At 38.7% G+C, this 18,315-nt stretch overlaps 1 protein-coding gene across 8 annotated transcripts in view; it reads left to right on the top strand.

Moving 5' to 3' along the window:
• The window catches only part of DST (dystonin), a 480,961-nt gene that overhangs the window by 420,318 nt on the left and 42,328 nt on the right, over positions 1-18,315 (top strand). For all 8 annotated transcript variants that reach the window (XM_012805072.2, XM_012805073.1, XM_012805074.1 and 5 more), the window contains 11 exons: positions 1,642-1,761; positions 1,947-2,054; positions 3,401-3,619; positions 7,545-7,748; positions 9,162-9,393; positions 10,211-10,437; positions 11,779-11,901; positions 12,037-12,138; positions 14,639-14,740; positions 17,085-17,258; positions 17,543-17,698. In XM_012805072.2, coding sequence (XP_012660526.1) covers positions 1,642-1,761; positions 1,947-2,054; positions 3,401-3,619; positions 7,545-7,748; positions 9,162-9,393; positions 10,211-10,437; positions 11,779-11,901; positions 12,037-12,138; positions 14,639-14,740; positions 17,085-17,258; positions 17,543-17,698 — 1,767 coding nt within the window. The remainder of the gene's footprint in view (positions 1-1,641; positions 1,762-1,946; positions 2,055-3,400; positions 3,620-7,544; positions 7,749-9,161; positions 9,394-10,210; positions 10,438-11,778; positions 11,902-12,036; positions 12,139-14,638; positions 14,741-17,084; positions 17,259-17,542; positions 17,699-18,315) is intronic.

The raw sequence follows: 18,315 nt of genomic DNA, 5'->3' as shown, positions 1-18,315 counted from the left end.
TGTTTTCTTTCTTGGGTGTTTGGTTGGAACAGAGTGGTTATGGTCTAAGTTTTCTATCTTGCTTGGCTGCTTCTCGCCTGGTTCTTCAGGGTTATCTGAGCTTTGTCTGTGCACATTGGTGTTGCCAGTTTTTCTTTTGTCCAATCCTGGTTAGGTGAGGTGAAAAGAAAACCCAGAGAGCCCCCACTGTGCCGTCCTGGGGGCCGGAGTTCCATAGTAGTTCTTCCCTCTTCTTTCTGTGGTGTCTTCTTATCTGTGTTCTACACAGAACGTCCCAGGATTTTAGGCAGAACAGGGAGAAGTCCATCTGCTCCATCTTCCCTTTAGTTGGCAAAGTGTTGCATAGACTTTTAAAAGGATGAATTATTTTTTATCCTAGTTTCTTATCTCCACGCATCTTTTCCCTGACTTACCTATTCCCCCATCCACATCTGGGATTTATTTTTTTGAAAAGTTAGAAGATGCGTCAGTACTGGACTTGAAAACCCTCAGTGTCCATTGTCCGTTAATCCTTCCATGGGGGGCCATCGTAAGTTACCATTCGTCCCTGGGGTTTGGGGGGGTCACCTGCCCACTTCATTCGCTTATGATAACTGCTTGGCCTTGGAAAGCAGTGGGTTTAGCTGATGTAAGGCCTTGGAAACCTCATGCTCTTTGACTTTGTAGTCACTTCTAGGAATCCACACCAAGGAACTAATTAGAGATGCTAACGGGAATTTAGAAGCAAGGATATTCATTGCAGGGTTGCTTATATAATGGCAAAAAAAAAAAAATGCCGAGAGTTTAGATGAAAATATCCAGGTATGCGAGAATGCAGTGCTGTTATTTGAGAGGAACAGGACGTGGGAAAAGTTCATAGTCAATGAAAAAGCAGGATAGGAAACTGTTTATAGTGTTATCCCAGACCTTTATAAATCTTTCTCTTTCAACTTCTGGAAGGAAATTCACTGAAATGCCAACAGTATTTCCTCTAAGTTTTCATTTTCTCCTGTATATTTTTCCATCCTTTATGAATTTCTACTGTACTCATGAATTACTGTTATGATAAGGAAAATAAAATGTCTTAAAATATTTCAGAGTGCTCATAAAGTAGTTTTTTTCTCATTATTAAATGAGATGTTCAAAAATTATACAGAAATCATTTGGGGGTATACTCTGCATACAGAAAGACATATTTACACATTTGTACATAGTGGCATAAGAAATGGGGATATCTCATTGTATATGCCTTATACCTCATTGTTTTTGCTAGGAATCATGTGGAGGTGATGGGTGAAATGATTAAAAGATGGTACCTAGCTCTTCACTTGTATAGATGTTAACATTTGTTAGTACTCCTGTGGAGCAAATTATTAAGACTCCTAGAAAAGAAGGCAACAGTGCTAATTGTCTTAAATTCATTAATGTGATGTTATGAATTCAATATGTTGTAAGAGCTTGTACTTAATTACTCCGTGGAAAGTTCCCTTTCTTTATAACTCGGTCATTATCCTGAATCATTTTGGGATGCCATGAAGAGATAAGCTCAGATTTTCATTTTCCACTGGTGTAATAAGGATATTTAAAAGAAATGTAGATAGGTATTTTCCTGGCACCGGTTACAGGAACTTGCTGATCTAATTATTTATATTTTGTTTTTAGTTTGACCAAGCGGCTGATGCTGAGTTATCCTGGATTACCGAAACAAAAAAGAAATTGATGTCTCTGGGTGACATCAGGCTTGAGCAAGACCAGACTTCTGCTCAGCTGCAGGTTCAAAAGGTGAAGAAACGCATTTCCAGTTGCCTCCAAGTCTATAAAATGTGCTTGCATGATTTACTCCTCAAGACCCCTCTAGGGTTGCTTGCTGTTTTTAACTACTTCACCTAATCGTTTTCGTTGTAGTCACACGCCTTCTTTTTTTTAACATTTCTTTTTTCTTTGGTCTTTATTTTGGTAAATCACAGACATTCACCATGGAGATTTTGAGACACAAGGATATTATTGATGAACTTGTTAAATCTGGGCATAAAGTCATGACCACGTGCAGTGAAGAGGAAAAGCAGTCGATGAAGGTATGATCTTGACTGTGGGCCGGTGGGGCTTTTGAAGAAACAGCACGCATTCTGCCTGCAGTCCTGGGCAGGCCCTTTTCCTTTATCTGCAGCTTCTATTTAAGCAGGGAAATCGTTAGTTTTCAATAAAGCGTTTTTCAAGCTTGCAGAATAACGATGAAAGGAATATTCCTTAAGTGAATCACCATGAGGGCAATCTATTTTAATAGACATAAAGGATTTTAGGGTTTGAATCCTTGATTAACTGATACACATTAAGCATCCAATTAATGTTAGCTATATTATTACTATCATTGTCCGTGTAAAGTCTCTTTTCATAGAGGCCAACTGTTGTTTTTATGATTTAGGGACATTTGGGCCTCTTGAACTGAAACAAAGCCCCAGATACGTGGTTCTCTCTAATGCTAAAATCCATTTTGTATAAAGTTGCAGTAAGCTACACAGGGAAAAAATGAGCTGAGTAATCAAGGAAGCGTCCAGTTTATGTTATTTTAATGGTCCTTGAAATTGGTAGAGAATTAGACCTAAGTAAAAATGGTCAGTTCATATTCAAATGTTTTGTTAAACTAAAGAAATTAAGATACAGTAATGCTTCTGGTAGGAAGAATATCTCATGGCAAAACAAATACAAATCTCTATGACTAAAATGCCATTTTAAAGACTATGCATTGCCTTTAAGGTATATAATAGACAAAATAACAGAATGCACAATGTAGTGATCCTTTTTCTTTTATTTGTACTCTGCAATGGCAGTCTGCTCGTTTGTAATTGAATCTTTATAATTTCTCTAAAGAACCTGACATGAACAATAGAGATCATCGTGGAACAGTTTCTTTGTTATTCTGTGGTTTGTTGGGTTCCTGTGGTGCTTTATCTTCTGCCTTAGTCTGCTGTGAATTTATACCAGAGTCTGTATCACTGCAACTACCCCATAAAATCAGCGTATGGCGCAGTGTGCTACTTTGATTCTGATATAGGTAATTTTCTTGACTAGCAGTTCATACAACGTCTTTTGCAAAAACAAATTATCTTCCTTTCTAGAAAATAAGGTGTTACTAGAATTGGATGAGACTTTCTAACCTTCAAGGTCTTCTACCTTAGAGAATTTTGCTTACTATAGTTGGAGAGCTCAGTGTCTTATTCACAACTACTTGAGCCCCTTTAATTTAAAATGAACTTTTGTGCATAGAAATAATTAAAAATCTAAACAGCTTTTGTCGATTATTCACTTAACATACATTTCTCGAGGGCCTACTCTGTGCCAGGTGCCCAGAGTGGACAAAGCATTCTAGAGTGTGTGTGCTTCCTGGCCTGACCAATTACACGGCTTTCATCTGATTTTCTAGAAAAAACTGGACAAGGTACTGAAGAACTATGATGCCATCTGCCAGATAAACTCAGAGAGGTATCTGCAGCTAGAACGGGCACAGTCTCTGGTTAACCAGTTTTGGGAAACATATGAAGAACTCTGGCCATGGCTGACAGAAACACAAAGAATCATCTCTCAGCTTCCTGCCCCAGCCCTTGAGTATGAGACTCTAAGACAACAGCAGGAAGAACATCGGGTAAGCAGGGTGTGAAAGAGCAGTGCGATACCCCCGGGAAAAGAGAGGCATGATGTTTGTGGTGTATTTAAGGCTGCCAGGCACCTTGTATGAATAGGACATTTTAATAGTGTTGCGTGTTGGTCTGCCTCATTTGCTTACTCCATAAAGGCTTAACTTCTTACCCAGGGTCTCAGTGAGAAGACTTGTGGAGATAGACCACATTGTATATGTCATTAATTGCATCACAACTTTCATAAATAGTATAAAATATGAACCATCTGGGTAGAAAAAAATTCCCATTTTAAAATGTTATGGAAACAAGCTTTTGAAGTTCTTTGAATTTATACCCATTAAATTGCTTTTAGTTTATATATCTAGAATGTAAATAAAGAGTAGAAATGTATGGAAGAGCCTAGACTGGACTCCTGTGACTTAGAGACAAGGCCATTGATTTTGAAGAAACTGTACAAAGTAATGAATGTGTCAAAATAGCAATGTGGGGAAGGCTATGAGAAGGAGAAATACTGAGGTGTAGAGACAAATTATTCTCCCCCCACCCCTTTTTTTCATCTTACATACCTGGAACTCTTTATATTCTTGCCCCTCTAAGTGTAGATGAGTAGGGAGTGCATTTACAACTGCAGTGATATTAGCTTTGGACATATATGCCATGGCATTATGAAGTCCTCTTTTCAGCAGTCACTTAACTGTTAATGTGCCTTAAAATTTTGCAAGGGTTTGGGTGAGAAAGGATTCCAGACTATCGGGAAAAATCTTGGAGTTCTTGCTATTTATGGATGGTAAACCTTGTTGCTCTCCCAAATCTGTACAAGATGTACTCTGAGACTTATCATGGGTTGTGTGTGTGTGTGTGTGTGTGTGTGTGAGAGAGAGAGAGAGAGAGGAAGGGAGAGACTTAACTGGGTATATTACATCATTGTGTGAAATATGTCACATGCTTGTTAATCTTGTTTTGTTTACTTTTTTAATGGATTGGCAATTGAAGACTCTCTCTAACTCCAGTATTTATTTAGAAGAAAATGTTAGAGAACACCATTTAATGCAAAATACAAGTCTTAGGGAGTTCTATCTACATCATTCAGCAAGAGAAAGACAAACTATGTAGAATCGAATTTAATTTTCGTATAAAGGTTTATTTATGACAAATCTTGATACCTATTCACTGATTTTTTAATGCTTTATTATTTTTTAATATTAATTAGGGGGTACAAGTGTTTTTATTATATTATCTTACACATTGCCCAAGTCAGGGCCTTTGGCATGACTATTACTAGAGTAGTGTTCACGGTGACCAACAGGTAAGTTTTTATCCCACACCCACCCTTCCTCCCCACCCCCTTGGCTTCTCATCGCCTTTATATCACTTTGTGCTTGTGGGTACCCATCTACTAGCTCCCACTTATTATTGAGACCGTATGGTGTTTGATTTACCATTCCTGGGATACTTCACAATCTGATGATGGTCTCCAGTTCCCTGAACGTTCCTGCATATGACATTATTTCATTCTTTTTTAAGACTGAATAATACTCCTTATCCACTCATGAACTGAAGGGCACTTAGGTTGTTTCCACATCTTCGGGATTGTGAATTGTGCTGCAGTAAACATGTGAGGGCAGGTGTCTTCTCGGTAAAATGACTTCACTTCCTTTCGGTAGATACCCGGCAGTGGAATTGCTGGATAGAATGGCAGGTCAACATGGATTGATTCTTTGAAGAATCTCTATACTGTTTTTCATAGACATTATACCAATTTGCAGTCCTACCAACAGTGTATCAGTGTCCTCTCTCCATCCATATCAGCTCCTATTGAATTATATTTAATTCATTATGTTTTACGTATTTCTTCAACTCTGAAGTGATTTGAATAGCTGTATTCTTATATTACCACGAACTAGTATGGAGAGGCTTGTTGTTGAGCTGAAATTTTCAAATTGAGTTAATTTTCCTTTTTCTGTAGTGCCATTAAGAACACAAGACGAATTTGTGAGTGTTGTATACAGAACTGTGTAGCCAGGCCTTCACGTTGTTTAAACGGGAAGATTTGCTGTTTCAGAGCATTTGCAGTCTCCGATGGTGGTATTTCTTCTCCAGCTCCACAACACCCTCTCTGTTTATTTTTTGGAAGATCTAATTAATTCTAGTCAGGAATGAAAAATGACTCTGAGGGCCACATTACTAAGTAACAGATAACTTACAGTCAGAGTAGGCATCTCCAGCACATTGGGCTCTGATGACAGTATGTTGCCAAGAATCATTTTGTCACTTGTGAGGCCAAGGCACCTCTTATTGGGCCCATTTCCCACCACCCTCTAAAGTACACATCCAGCAGGTGTTCCCTAGCCTGTCATGGAACCGTCTTAAGTGGCACATCCTGCTACTCCCCCATCAAATTGCCTCACATGGGTGCTATGAGATGAGATCTACCTAAATGTAATCAACTCAAGAGATCTCAGCAAAGATCTTGCATTTTACTTGAGAATCTCTTAATAACTCAGATTGTGAGCTTGTTATCCAAACAGGACTTTAAGACTGTTGAAACTGGAATGCATGTGACATCTACAGCTTTTCCATTTCCAAGAGATTGTATGTGGCTGATATTACTGTGACAGCCTCTATTTGGTAAAGCAGCATGAAGGTATGATCTAATTATACAAAACAAAAGTAAGAAAACCTGGAACAAGCAGGCACAGGACTACAGACGCGGCCCTCCCATGTTCCTATGTACACTGAGTGAGATTAGGCCCCTGTCCCACTTTTGAGTTGAATTTGTGTTTATTTACTTGTTTCAGTCTTCTGAAAAGCTTCAAATAATACTACATTGGAGATAGTTGATGCAATGTACCAGTTTCCTCAACTAGTTCTCAGAATAATCTGTATGATTGATTTTTATAAACACTTCCAATAACTATCTAAGTATGTGGCCATCCTGGTGATTCTTCTGATGAATGATAGAAATTAAAATTTGCAGGAAGATACCGGTAGCTGATCTCTAGACTCTTTACTGATTATGTCATTTATCTCAAGGAAGCTTCTGTTAGAGGCAGAATAGCACCACAGTTTGGAAGGGCACATTCTAGTGAGGATGAGAAACTGCTCAGCAGGGAACCTAAGCAATAATCTGGTATAAATTCAGGATTCCCTAAATGGTCTGGAGGCTGGCCTCAGGGAAACCTGCAGGCAAAGATATTCTCCTCTGGGGGTAGCTTTGGATTTGATCCAAGAAAAACCTCTCAGTGGCAGTTCTGGGATCTGTGGAGTGTTGATGTTCCAGCTTTGTTCAGGTTCCCAGCACATCATCTCCATTAGAGGGAACGGGCTCCACTCGGATTCCACACCCGCTCATTGGTATACACGCCATTCCATCTCTTGATTAGATGACAAAATCTTGCAACATTCACGTGACACACAAGTGTCCTTAAAAACACCTTACAAATAATGCTCAGTGTACAGCTGTATATTTGGTAGATTAATTACCTTGTACCCTCTAACATTTAAAAATAATGAATAGAAACAGGTTTCTTCGTATTGTGTGTCTGAATCATCTACACATACATAATGCAGTGAGTGAGTGTGCATTTTATATTGGCTCACATACATAAGTGCCATTGTCAAATGCTCTGGTCAAAATGTACTGTTCCTGGTATGAAACGCATTATGATCTGAGAGTCATCATTTCACTCAACCAGTATTTTTGTGAGTACCCTGTAAAGGGCTTTGTCATGACCAGACTGTTGTTTAATCTTTGTGTCGGGGCCATCTCTTCCTGGCAAAGAGTTGTATGAGCCATGGCGTGTTAAATGCCTTGCAGTGGGGAGGGCGTTTGTTTGGAGTTTCTTGCCAGCTGGATGCATTGGGAGTGTAGACAGCTATAATATGGAGGTGTGACCCTGAGATACTGAGGAGCTGTTTGGTTTGTTATAGCAACTGCGAGAGCTGATAGCCGAACACAAGCCTCATATAGATAAGATGAACAAAACTGGGCCACAGTTACTGGAATTGAGCCCAGGGGAAGGCTTTTCTATCCAAGAGAAGTATGTGGCAGCTGACACCCTTTACAGTCAAATTAAAGAAGATGTCAAAAAGCGAGCTGTGGCACTGGATGAAGCCATTTCTCAATCAACTCAGGTAATCACTTACACTGGAAATAGAATTGCACTCTTCTAAACAGCAGAGGACAGAGAGGCGTTTTCCTGGATCTCCTGGTTAAATTTCAACTAAAATTATTTCACTATATTAAATCTGGTATCGATGACATTGTCTCCAGGAGATGATGTTTGCTTGGTCCTGCCCTTATACTTCTCTTCCTGATTATGGGTACAATAAAAAACCATTTCCAGTGACTTACAAAATATGCACTTGTCATCACTGTCTGAATATTTGAGGGTCTATCCTGAGTGGAATGTGATATTTGCCACTTGGAGAGATAAAAGAGAGCATCGTTAATAAAATGTTCCCAAGAAGGCAATAAGAAGAAAGATAGAATGATAGGCTGAATTAAAAAAAAAAAAAGAAAGTAAAGCTGGAAATTGAATTTTTTTCCTTTTTGAAAATAATTATTTTTGGCTGGGTGCAGTGGCTCACACCTACAATCCTAGCACTCCGTGAGACTGAGGCAGGTGGATTGCTTGAGCTCAGGAGTTCAAGATCAGCCTGAGCAAGAGTGAGATTCCATCTCTGTTTAAAAAAAAAAAAGATAGAAATATTAGCCAGACATTGTGACACACACCTATAGTCCCAACTACTTGGGAAGCTGAGACGAGACTTGCTTGAGCCCAGGATTTGAGGCTGCTATGAGCTATGATGCCAGAGCACTCTAGCCTGGGACAACAGAGAGAGACTCTGTCTCAAAAACAATAATAATATTTTTCAAGAAGTTGAATTTTGAAATACCTAAAGACTTTCCATTTCTAATCATAATGGTTTTTATCATTAGATACAGGACATTTGAGTTGTCTGATTTTTGTGATCTATGTGATGGTTCCTTTAACCTTGAAGATACTATAGGATCTGTGAATGAGCAAGTTCTTATAACTTTGCTTAATTGTCTGTGATACCTTTGCAAACACAAATTTAAAATTCTCCCATGTTTCTGATTATGTGTTTGACCATGAATTATTATAAATACAAACTTCTGATACATTGGGGAAGTTTTCATTCTGTTTAATTTTTTCACATTTTTCAATTCAAAAAATGCATGGCTTAAGCGATCCCTTGAGACCAATCAAAAATTGTTCATGAATTTCAGAACAATTTGCTAAAACAAGTGGCCTGGTTATATATTAACATCTACCACTTTTTAGTGAATATCCTCATTTATTTATAAGAAACTAAGTCTGTCCTGCATAAATACATGCCATCGTAGATTAGCTAGATGTAACTCTTGGCATGGCTGTGTCAGTAAAGTAGCTAAGATTTAATTCTTAATTGTGATATTAAATGGATTTTTTCATCCAGATTTCACATTCTGGAATTACAGAATTTTACATTCTAGGTTACAGACTTTTCCACCCATACATTATCCCTTTGTTTCACTACTAGTTCCATGACAAGACAGATCAGATCCTGGAGAGCCTGGAACGCATTGTGGAGCGTTTGAGGCAGCCACCGTCTATTTCTGTGGAGGTCGAGAAGATCAAGGAGCAGATCAGTGAAAATAAGAATGTGTCAGTAGACATGGAAAAGCTGCAGCCGTTGTACGAAACCCTTAAACAGCGAGGAGAAGAAATGATTGCCAGGTCTGGGGGCACCGATAAAGACATATCTGCCAAAGGTAATAATTTTGGAATAAGGAAACAATTAAACTTTACCTTTTAAGCAGTTCTGAAATTTTATGCTGCTTACTGATGGTTCAATTGGATGCCAAATGCCAGATCCTAGAGAAAGTATTACAAATGTGATGTGTTTAGGGTTAAAGGACTGTGTACACAAATCCCTTGTTAATGTCTTCTGTGTTTGTAAAATCAATTGGTTAAATTCAAAGTGTGCCCTTATACAAAGATCACGTGTTCTCCCAGCCCTTTAAAACAGTAGGTTAAAGCGAGATGCTGATAAGGCCAAATCCAGACATTGAGTGTTCACTCCATGCCGTGGCCACAGAAATGGGAACCATGGCCACATATCAGCTGAGCCCTAAAAGGAAGAGCATGAGTGATGTACAAAGGACATTGGTGAGAAGGGCACTGTACAAGCAAGTCCCAAATACACCCCCTACATTGTTATATTCCTGGGGCTGAACAGACAACTTTGTTCTTGATTTGGACAGCATAAAGAATACACTTAGGTGATTGTTTCACTTTCTTTTGGATTAAGGCCAGCCTCGGTGAACTTGAAACTCAACCAACTTGGTTCTACTGTGAACTTACTTAACTTTGAGCATCCACTTTTGTCAGGAAGAGCCTCGATTCAGCAGGAGTGGGACACTCAGCAATCATGCATTGTCTGGGACAGGTCCCACTGATACCTCCTAGACTGAGGTCAACCCAGACTCGGTTCTAGGGTAGCTATTTAGCAAATCGACTCTGAAACACTCTGCTTTCTTGCTGACGTGGGGCTCACCAGTAGCCTGTCGATGTTGTTTTGTTCCCTAGCTGTTCAGGATAAGCTTGACCAAATGGTTTTCATTTGGGACAACATACACATGCTGGTGGAAGAAAGGGAGGCCAAACTGCTGGATGTGATGGAACTGGCGGAGAAGTTCTGGTGTGATCACATGTCATTGGTAGTTACCACTAAAGATTCTCAAGATTTCATCCGGGACCTGGAAGATCCTGGCATTGATCCCTCAGTAGTAAAACAACAGCAAGAAGCAGCAGAGGTGAGCAGAAAATCTCATTTAAAGTTAAAAAGCAAGTTGTGCCATAATGAAACCTGGGTTTCTCTGGTAACTATTAGGAATCACTGTTAAAATTTACATTTGGTTCCAGAAGTGGAATGTGCAGTGAGACAGCATGAATTTCCCGGGGAGACTGTTTATTTAAAGTAATTTATCTCTATCCCCCTGATTCTGCCTCACTTCAGGGGCTCATTATCTCTTTTTTTGGCCTCCAAAGTAATCCAAAGCATAGCGTGCCTTTCCTTGCCAGGCGTCTAACCGCACTGCCAGCCGTCTCTCAGGATCTGTTCTTAGCGTGTTGCTGCCTAAGCTCCTCAGAGGCATCCTTTGCCTGCTGGAAAAAGTTCAGGCTCCCTAGAGCGGGGCATGCGGCTTTTCCATCCCAGCCTGCCCCAGGCCTACAATCCTAAAGCCTTTTTTTCCTACTGCTCTTTTACCAAGCTCCCTCCCCTCCAGTAACCAGACAGTGGCTTTCCCCAAACTTCTTTGCATCCGGCAGTCTTCTGGAATGGCGACTCCAGCTTCAAGGTCCATTTGAATGACTGGCCGCGCATCTTTTCTTGTATACTTAGCAGAGTCAGTTCACCTGGGTCCTCACAATACTTTTCTTCATGCAAAGGATCCTGCATGCAGTGTGACTCAACCGTTGCTCAGACTTATAACTTCCCTATTGGCCTCTGGCCCCTGGGGTGGGGATAGCCATTGCCTACCTATTTTTCTTTGTATCCCCAGTCTCTAGTTGAGGGCTTGGTTCATGCTCCTTAATGTTTGTTGAACGAATATATTTAACCAAGAAAGTGAAAGCAAAGGTCTGATGACTTCATTTCTGTTGAAGCATTTTTTGTAATTCACAGGTCTTACCTATGGTGATGACATAAAATGTAACTCCAAAGTGAGAGCTACTAACAAATGCATGAAGTCTTTGAACTGATATTTTATTTATGTCTACTTTAAATGTATATTTCCCAACTCAGTTGGGAAAACAAAAAAGGTTTTCTATGCTTTATAGTATGTTGGTATTTAAAAAAAATTGTCCTGGTATTTGTTATAGTATTTATTTTTTTAGTCCTTATGTTTAAAATATTGCCTTTATGAGAAACATGAAGCATTTATTACCCAAAGGGTACTATTTTTCCTTTAAAATATTTCTCCTCTTGTAGATAAATAGAAAGTTTTGTTATAGAAACTTAGATAGCAGGAGAAAATAAAAGTGGTTACAATCCCACCTCCTAGAAATCACTACCATTAATATCTTTGTGTCCACCTTTTTAGTTTCAGTGTGGCTTTGCTTAAAATTCTGAGGCTGCTGTTTTATTATTCCAGGCCATTAGAGAAGAAATAGACGGGCTCCAGGAAGAGCTGGACGTCGTGATTAACCTGGGTTCTGAACTCATTGCCGCATGTGGGGAACCAGATAAACCCATTGTCAAGAAGAGTATAGATGAGGTACAGCTGGCTTCTTTCCTATTCTTATCAGAATGCTTTTTTAAAAATTTAGTTAGCTGAAATATCTTTGTTAAAAGCATTGATAGTCAAAAATTTCACTATGGCACTAAAAGAGTTCCACCATGTATATTGCAGTTAAATTCAGCATGGGATTCTCTGAATAAAGCTTGGAAAGACCGGGTTGACAAACTTGAAGAGGCGATGCAGGCTGCTGTTCAGTACCAGGATGGACTGCAGGTGAGCGGGTCGGGGTGTCCCCTGGTCTCTGCCGGAAGGAAGAGTCAGACCAACTGATACGAGGACTACAGGCGTGCACAGTCCTGGGGTTGTGGCAGGCACTTCAGTTCATGTTTGGTCCTTTAGAGACTATCTCTGACCTTTCAAAGATGCGTAGATTTATATACACGTCTCCAGACACTTTTATACACACGTTCAGTGAAATTTACTTTGAAAAGAGCTATTTTAATGTATTTTTTTAAGTGAAAGTAAATGTTTCCACACAATATTTTTCATAAGTGGCTCAGAAGCAGACAGCGAAATGGAGCTGAGTCCGAATTCTGTTCTAAAGTTGAGTGGAATAAGACGAACGGAGTAAACATCCTCTAAAAATATCACCAAGTTGAACTAAAGTTAGAAGTAAAGCAATTTGATTCGAAGCCAGTGTTCCCCATGCACCAAAAATAGATTTCTGTTGTATTAAGTCCTCATCTGGTGTGTAGAAAGTGTTTTCTTCTCTCCCACATGTGCAGTTCCTTTTAGCAGTTGTTTTTCACTTCTCTTAAGGCTTCTCATTCAGTTCATTTGTCAGTTGAGGCCAACTCAGGGGTAATTCTCTCCTTACCTTCCCTAACTTTGTTCCATTTCCTGACAGGCTGGCAGGAGTTTAATCCTTCATCCCTCTTACCGTATGGAAAAAGCCTTCCTAAGGCTCTGTGTAACCCTAAGTGAATATTACTTTCAAAGCTCAGATGAGAACGTCTTTTCCTTTTTCATTAAGCCACTCCATTCCTATATTTGTAAAAATAAATATCACAAGCCAGGATTTAGGCCAGCTGAGAAGTCCTTTCAACTTTGGAAGTATATGAAAAAAATTCACTGCAAACAACACTTTCTTATAATCCTCCCCACCCGCTTTTTTTAAAAAACAAAGTGACAACTTACCAGTTGGTATCAACGGCCAGTAACTAAATTGAGCCCCAAACCCCACTGAGGCCAGATGGCTGGTGAGCCATTGAATTGTGTTCTCTTACATGACTAGAGGTGGCTCTGCCGCCACACGCAGCCATGTAGGAGGACACAGGCAAGACATGCTGCCTTGTGCATTTTTTGTGATCACTATGAGAAAAACAAGGCCCGTCTTAAGTCCTGTTGGTCATGGTCACGTGTTAATAACATCACCTTTGATAACAAAGGGCAGCTTGATTTGTTAAGGAGCTGTGGCTACCTGTGTGTAGATGTCAGGTGCTCCAGATAGTTCAAGTTTTGATTGCAACATAAAATATATTTTCTCACGTTATCCTTCAAGTTCTTAGTCAGAGTTAATGAATGATAACTGAAAACTCCAAGATTTTTACTTTTACTGTATGGTCTGACAACTTCATTAAAGTATAAAATAATTTTGTCATGTATTCAGTACCCCCCCCAAAATGTGAATAAAGCCCTTTTAGACTTAATATTACCTGAAAAGAATAGGAAAAACAGGAAATTCTGAAGTCTGTGTTACAGTTCAGAATAATGATCCTAATATTAATCATTTTTATGCGCAGGATTTTAATGCTAATCTAAATAATACATAAGGGTTTGGTTGAGCTACATATTTTGCTCCAGTGCTAAACAGTAACTTACTGCTTATTTGAATAAAAAGAAAGTTTGAATCTTTTTTGTTCAATATATAGGTTACCTTTTAGACAGATAAAATAAAATAAGTAATTTTATTTTATGTGATTGAATTTCTAAAATATTTTTCAGATGAGCTCTTTCGAATGTTTTAAGAATCTATTTAACAAGAATTTCTTTTGGGCTCAGCACCAATAGCTCAAGCGGCTAAGGCGCCAGCCACATACACCAGATTTGGCAGGTTCAAATTCAGCCCAGGCCTGCCAAACAACAATGGCAGCTACAACCAAAAAATGGCCAGGTGTTGTGGCGGGTGCCTGTAGTCCCAGCTACTTGGGAGGTTGAGGCAAGAGAATCACTTGAGCCCAGGAGTTGGAGGTTGCTGTGAGCTGCGATGCCACGGCACTCTACCCAGGGTGACAGCTTGAGTCTCTGTCTCCAAAAAAAAGAATTTCTTTTCCAGATTTGGATGTAGAACTGGTTATTATCTGTCTCTTATTTGGGACACCCTCACCCTGTATATGGGTCATTATGAAAGTTTTGAGACACACAAAAGTCAAAAACCATAAAATCCATGCAGACAGAAACAAATGAACCCCTCCTAGCAACACCATCTAAACTCAGCAAGTTGAAATGGCACAGATGAATCAGGAAGGAGGCTGTCTCCTGGGTTTCTTGGAAGTGAAATAACGCACAGTAGCTCCATCACACAGTCCATCTCAAAAGTTCCATAGTATCACTGCTTTTATTTATTTAAGGGAACCATCTTAATTTTTTATAAAACAGGCTCATTCCATAATAGCTTTTTAGATTTATGATTATACTTTTCTGTAACGCTTGAGATATTGTAGCAATTTCAGATGTACTATTACAATAACACACGGACTGATGTGTCTTTCAGGCAATATTCGACTGGGTAGATATTGCAGGTGGTAAATTAGCGTCAATGTCTCCTATTGGAACAGATCTTGAAACCGTAAAGCAGCAGATTGAAGAACTAAAGGTATGTGTGGGGCCTAACTAATTTATCAAAACTTGCCTTCATTCGTAAGTTCTTAGCTATGGAATTATGTATGTAAATTTACTGTATCTGATTAAAGTATTGCAGTTTGATTATATCAATAAAACTAGTATCTACATAGTGGCTGTGCATAGTAAGCGGTATGTAAATTCTCACTAAATGAAGGAAATAAAATCCTAGTTTTTATCTTTTTATCAATTTAATACCTGTGCATTATAGAAAAATCAGAAAACACACATATAAATAAAAAAAACAAATTTGTTTGAAGTCACTCAAAATGTTATGTACTGAGAAGCAAGCGTTCTTTAGTTCTGATGTATAAACTTAATGGATATCTTCGTGTTAGGAAACAGTCTTCATGGTCGGATCAAGATGGGGTGTGAGGTATGTGTGTGGAGACAGACAGTGAGAAACATATTTAGATCATATGGTGAGGGTTTTTATAACTTGTTTCATTCAGTTATTGAGTAGGATATTGTCCTTATATGCTGTGACACTGTAGGGACATTTTTATTTTTTTCAGAGAGAGAATGTGTGGGGTGTGTGTGTTTTGTTTTTGTTTTTGAGGCACAGTCTTGCTCTGCTGCCTGGGCTAGGGTCCAGGGGTGTGGCTTAAAAGCTCACTGCAACCTCAAACTCCTGGGCTCATGCAGTTTTCCCCACCTCAGCCTCCTAAGTAGCTGGGACTACTATAGGCATGAGTCCTTCATACCTGGATAATTTTTTTTTTAATTTTCTTGTACAGATAGTATCTCATTATGTCACCCAGGCTGGTCTGAACTCCTGGGCTCAAGCAATCCTTCTACCTCAGCCTCCCAAAGTGCTATGATTATAGGCGTGAGAATTATAGGAGATTACAGGCGCCTGGCCTCTTGAATGTATTCTGAGTAATTCATCTAGTCCTAACAGGCTGAAGCACATTCATGGTGTAATCATGTTTCCCAAAATGTTTATTTTGTAAATGTTTGTTTTCTATCACTTTCCTCTGTAATTTTTGCTTTTTTGGCTCTTGATCTACAGCTGTGAAAAGGGCTAGGCTGTTTCCTCTTTGAATTCCTCTGTGCCAATAAGCATTTATCAAAGTGAAATCAGCTATTTCCTTCCTAACTTTGTCTCCATACACAGAGATATCACACAATTTGCAATGAGCTGTACTCTACAATTTTAATGTGAAATTATTATCTGGCTTTAAAATTGTAGTATTTTCATCTCTAAGTGTGACAGACTATTTCATTTAGAAACTTTTTTTTTTTTTTTACAATTTGACTTACTATCACTGGATTTAGGGAGCTTTATTTTAACTTGATAACGTAGCAAACACGTGATGTACTCTGTGTTCAATTACAGTTGTGGAGGAGAATTTATTTAATATTTGGAATGCTTGCATGTATCTCTGAGGTTTTTATATAGTAGCTGATTAGAAATGCTTCGTCTGAAATCAGGTACCCTGAGTTTAGGTAGTTCTCAGTTCATCCACTTACTAGCCAAATGAGCTCGGAAAAGTTATCTGATTTCATTCCTATGTTCTAAGCTGAAAGTGAAGAAAAAATTATTTTCCTTTAAGGTAATTAAAAGTAACTTGAATATACTAAACACTCAATATACCTTAGTTATTTTTAATTATTATTTATATATTTTCCTTAAAAATTAAAGTACTGGTTAGCCGTGAATTATTTACTCTTATGCATTAAAGTGAATATTTTATGGAGATATTTTATGAAAGGGCAATTTTCTCTTATAAGCAAGTATTTGCTAACCTGTTGGTTGGCAAAGCCAAGATACATGTCAGTGACTTAGAAAACACCAGGAGAGAGAATAATGTTACTCTGTATCAGCAGGGTATAGAAATAACCAAACGTTATCAAACATAACACAGCAACAGAAAACCTAAAAGTATCAGAGGATGCAAGATGTGGGTAAGTTTTAGAGCAGAAAGTATTAACCTGAGTTTCTGAAGACTTTTTTTGGTTTCACATATATTTTCTTTTCTATAATTCTCAAAACTAATATTTTTGAACATATTATTAGACCTTGGTATAAGTTTAGTCTTGAAATTTAATTTCTTATTCTAGAGAACAGAAATTGAAACATAACTAGAAACATCTTTCCATCAAAAAACATTGAATAAAGAGAAAATATTTCTCTGATGTTTTTAATCTATACAATGTATTCTTTTATTGGAGAGCCCCATGTTAGATCTTTATTTTTTTTTTACCTCCCCTATAAAAACTATAAATTAGAATAAAGATCTAGCCAATCGCTTTTTGTTTGTTTGTTTGAAGCTATTTTTACAATATTTTCCTTGCGTATCTCTTTTTGTAAATAGCAATTTAAGTCAGAGGCCTATCAACAGCAGATAGAAATGGAAAGACTGAACCATCAGGCAGAGCTTTTGCTGAAGAAAGTAACAGAAGAGAGTGACAAACACACGGTTCAAGACCCATTAATGGAACTGAAATTGATCTGGGACAGCCTGGATGAGAGAATTATCAACAGACAGGTAACTGCCATGACTGTGTTAAGAAGTCATACATTTTCAATTTCAGATGTTAGTTTTTAAAAATACAGCTGGAACTCAGTCTGCTCCCCTTTTTCTCACGCCCCATCCTTTAACTGCAAAGAGCATCAAACTTAAAGCGTAGCAGAGTGTGATGGTTGGACTCATTGGAAGTGCCCGTATACTTATGTAGCATGTAACAGTTGATTTTCTGCCTTTGTTTTGTAAACATGTGTCATTCACAGTACTAAATTTGTAAATTTTCTTCCCCTCCACGTTTTCTGTAGCATAAGCTGGAGGGTGCGCTGTTAGCCTTGGGCCAGTTCCAGCATGCCCTGGATGAGCTCCTGGCGTGGCTGACGCACACCGAGGGCTTGCTAAGCGAGCAGAAACCTGTCGGAGGGGACCCCAAAGCTATTGAAATTGAACTTGCCAAGCATCACGTACGTACTTGTTATTGCCGTATCATGTGTCTCCTTTACATGTGGTTCAAGTTTATGATTTTAACACAGGTTCATGTTTGACATGTATAACTCAAAGCTAAACTGCTTAAAACATACTTCTTAGAAGGTTGTGGTCAGAATGTTTTTCTCATTGCTCAAGGCAATTATTGTAAAACATGGAAGGGATGGGGAATTTGGGGCTTTTATTAGGGCTGCGTGGCGAACACCAGGAATTTAAATCTCTAATGATACCTATTTTTAAAAGTTGTTGGGGATGGCCTAAAACCTCCCAGGCGTGCGATGCTGCTGTTGGGCTGCAGGTCTGTGTGTTTCCCCCCATTGTCCGTCTCCACTTTTCTCCCGCTTGCAGCTTCTTGGCCATGCCGACACCTACCTGTCTGTGCGTCTTTTACTATGTTGGGATTCATTTTTTTCTCTCCATGGTGCTGTTATCTTTGGCTTTTTATGCCTTGCGCCTTTTCTGACTTAGTTTTTAAAAATATTTTTTGTGTTTCAAAGAGTTTTTTATGTCCTAGCCTTGATTTAGAGCCTGTTAGTTGAAAGTTTTTGTTACACGTTATTTTTGTATTATCACTTTCATGACAATTCTTTTGTTG

Source organism: Otolemur garnettii, unplaced genomic scaffold, assembly GCF_000181295.1.
Source record: "Otolemur garnettii isolate 467f Iridium unplaced genomic scaffold, OtoGar3 scaffold00035, whole genome shotgun sequence".
Lineage (NCBI taxonomy): Eukaryota > Metazoa > Chordata > Mammalia > Primates > Galagidae > Otolemur > Otolemur garnettii.
Note: the sequence above shows the minus strand (reverse complement) of the source record. Positions and strands in the feature narration are given on the sequence as shown.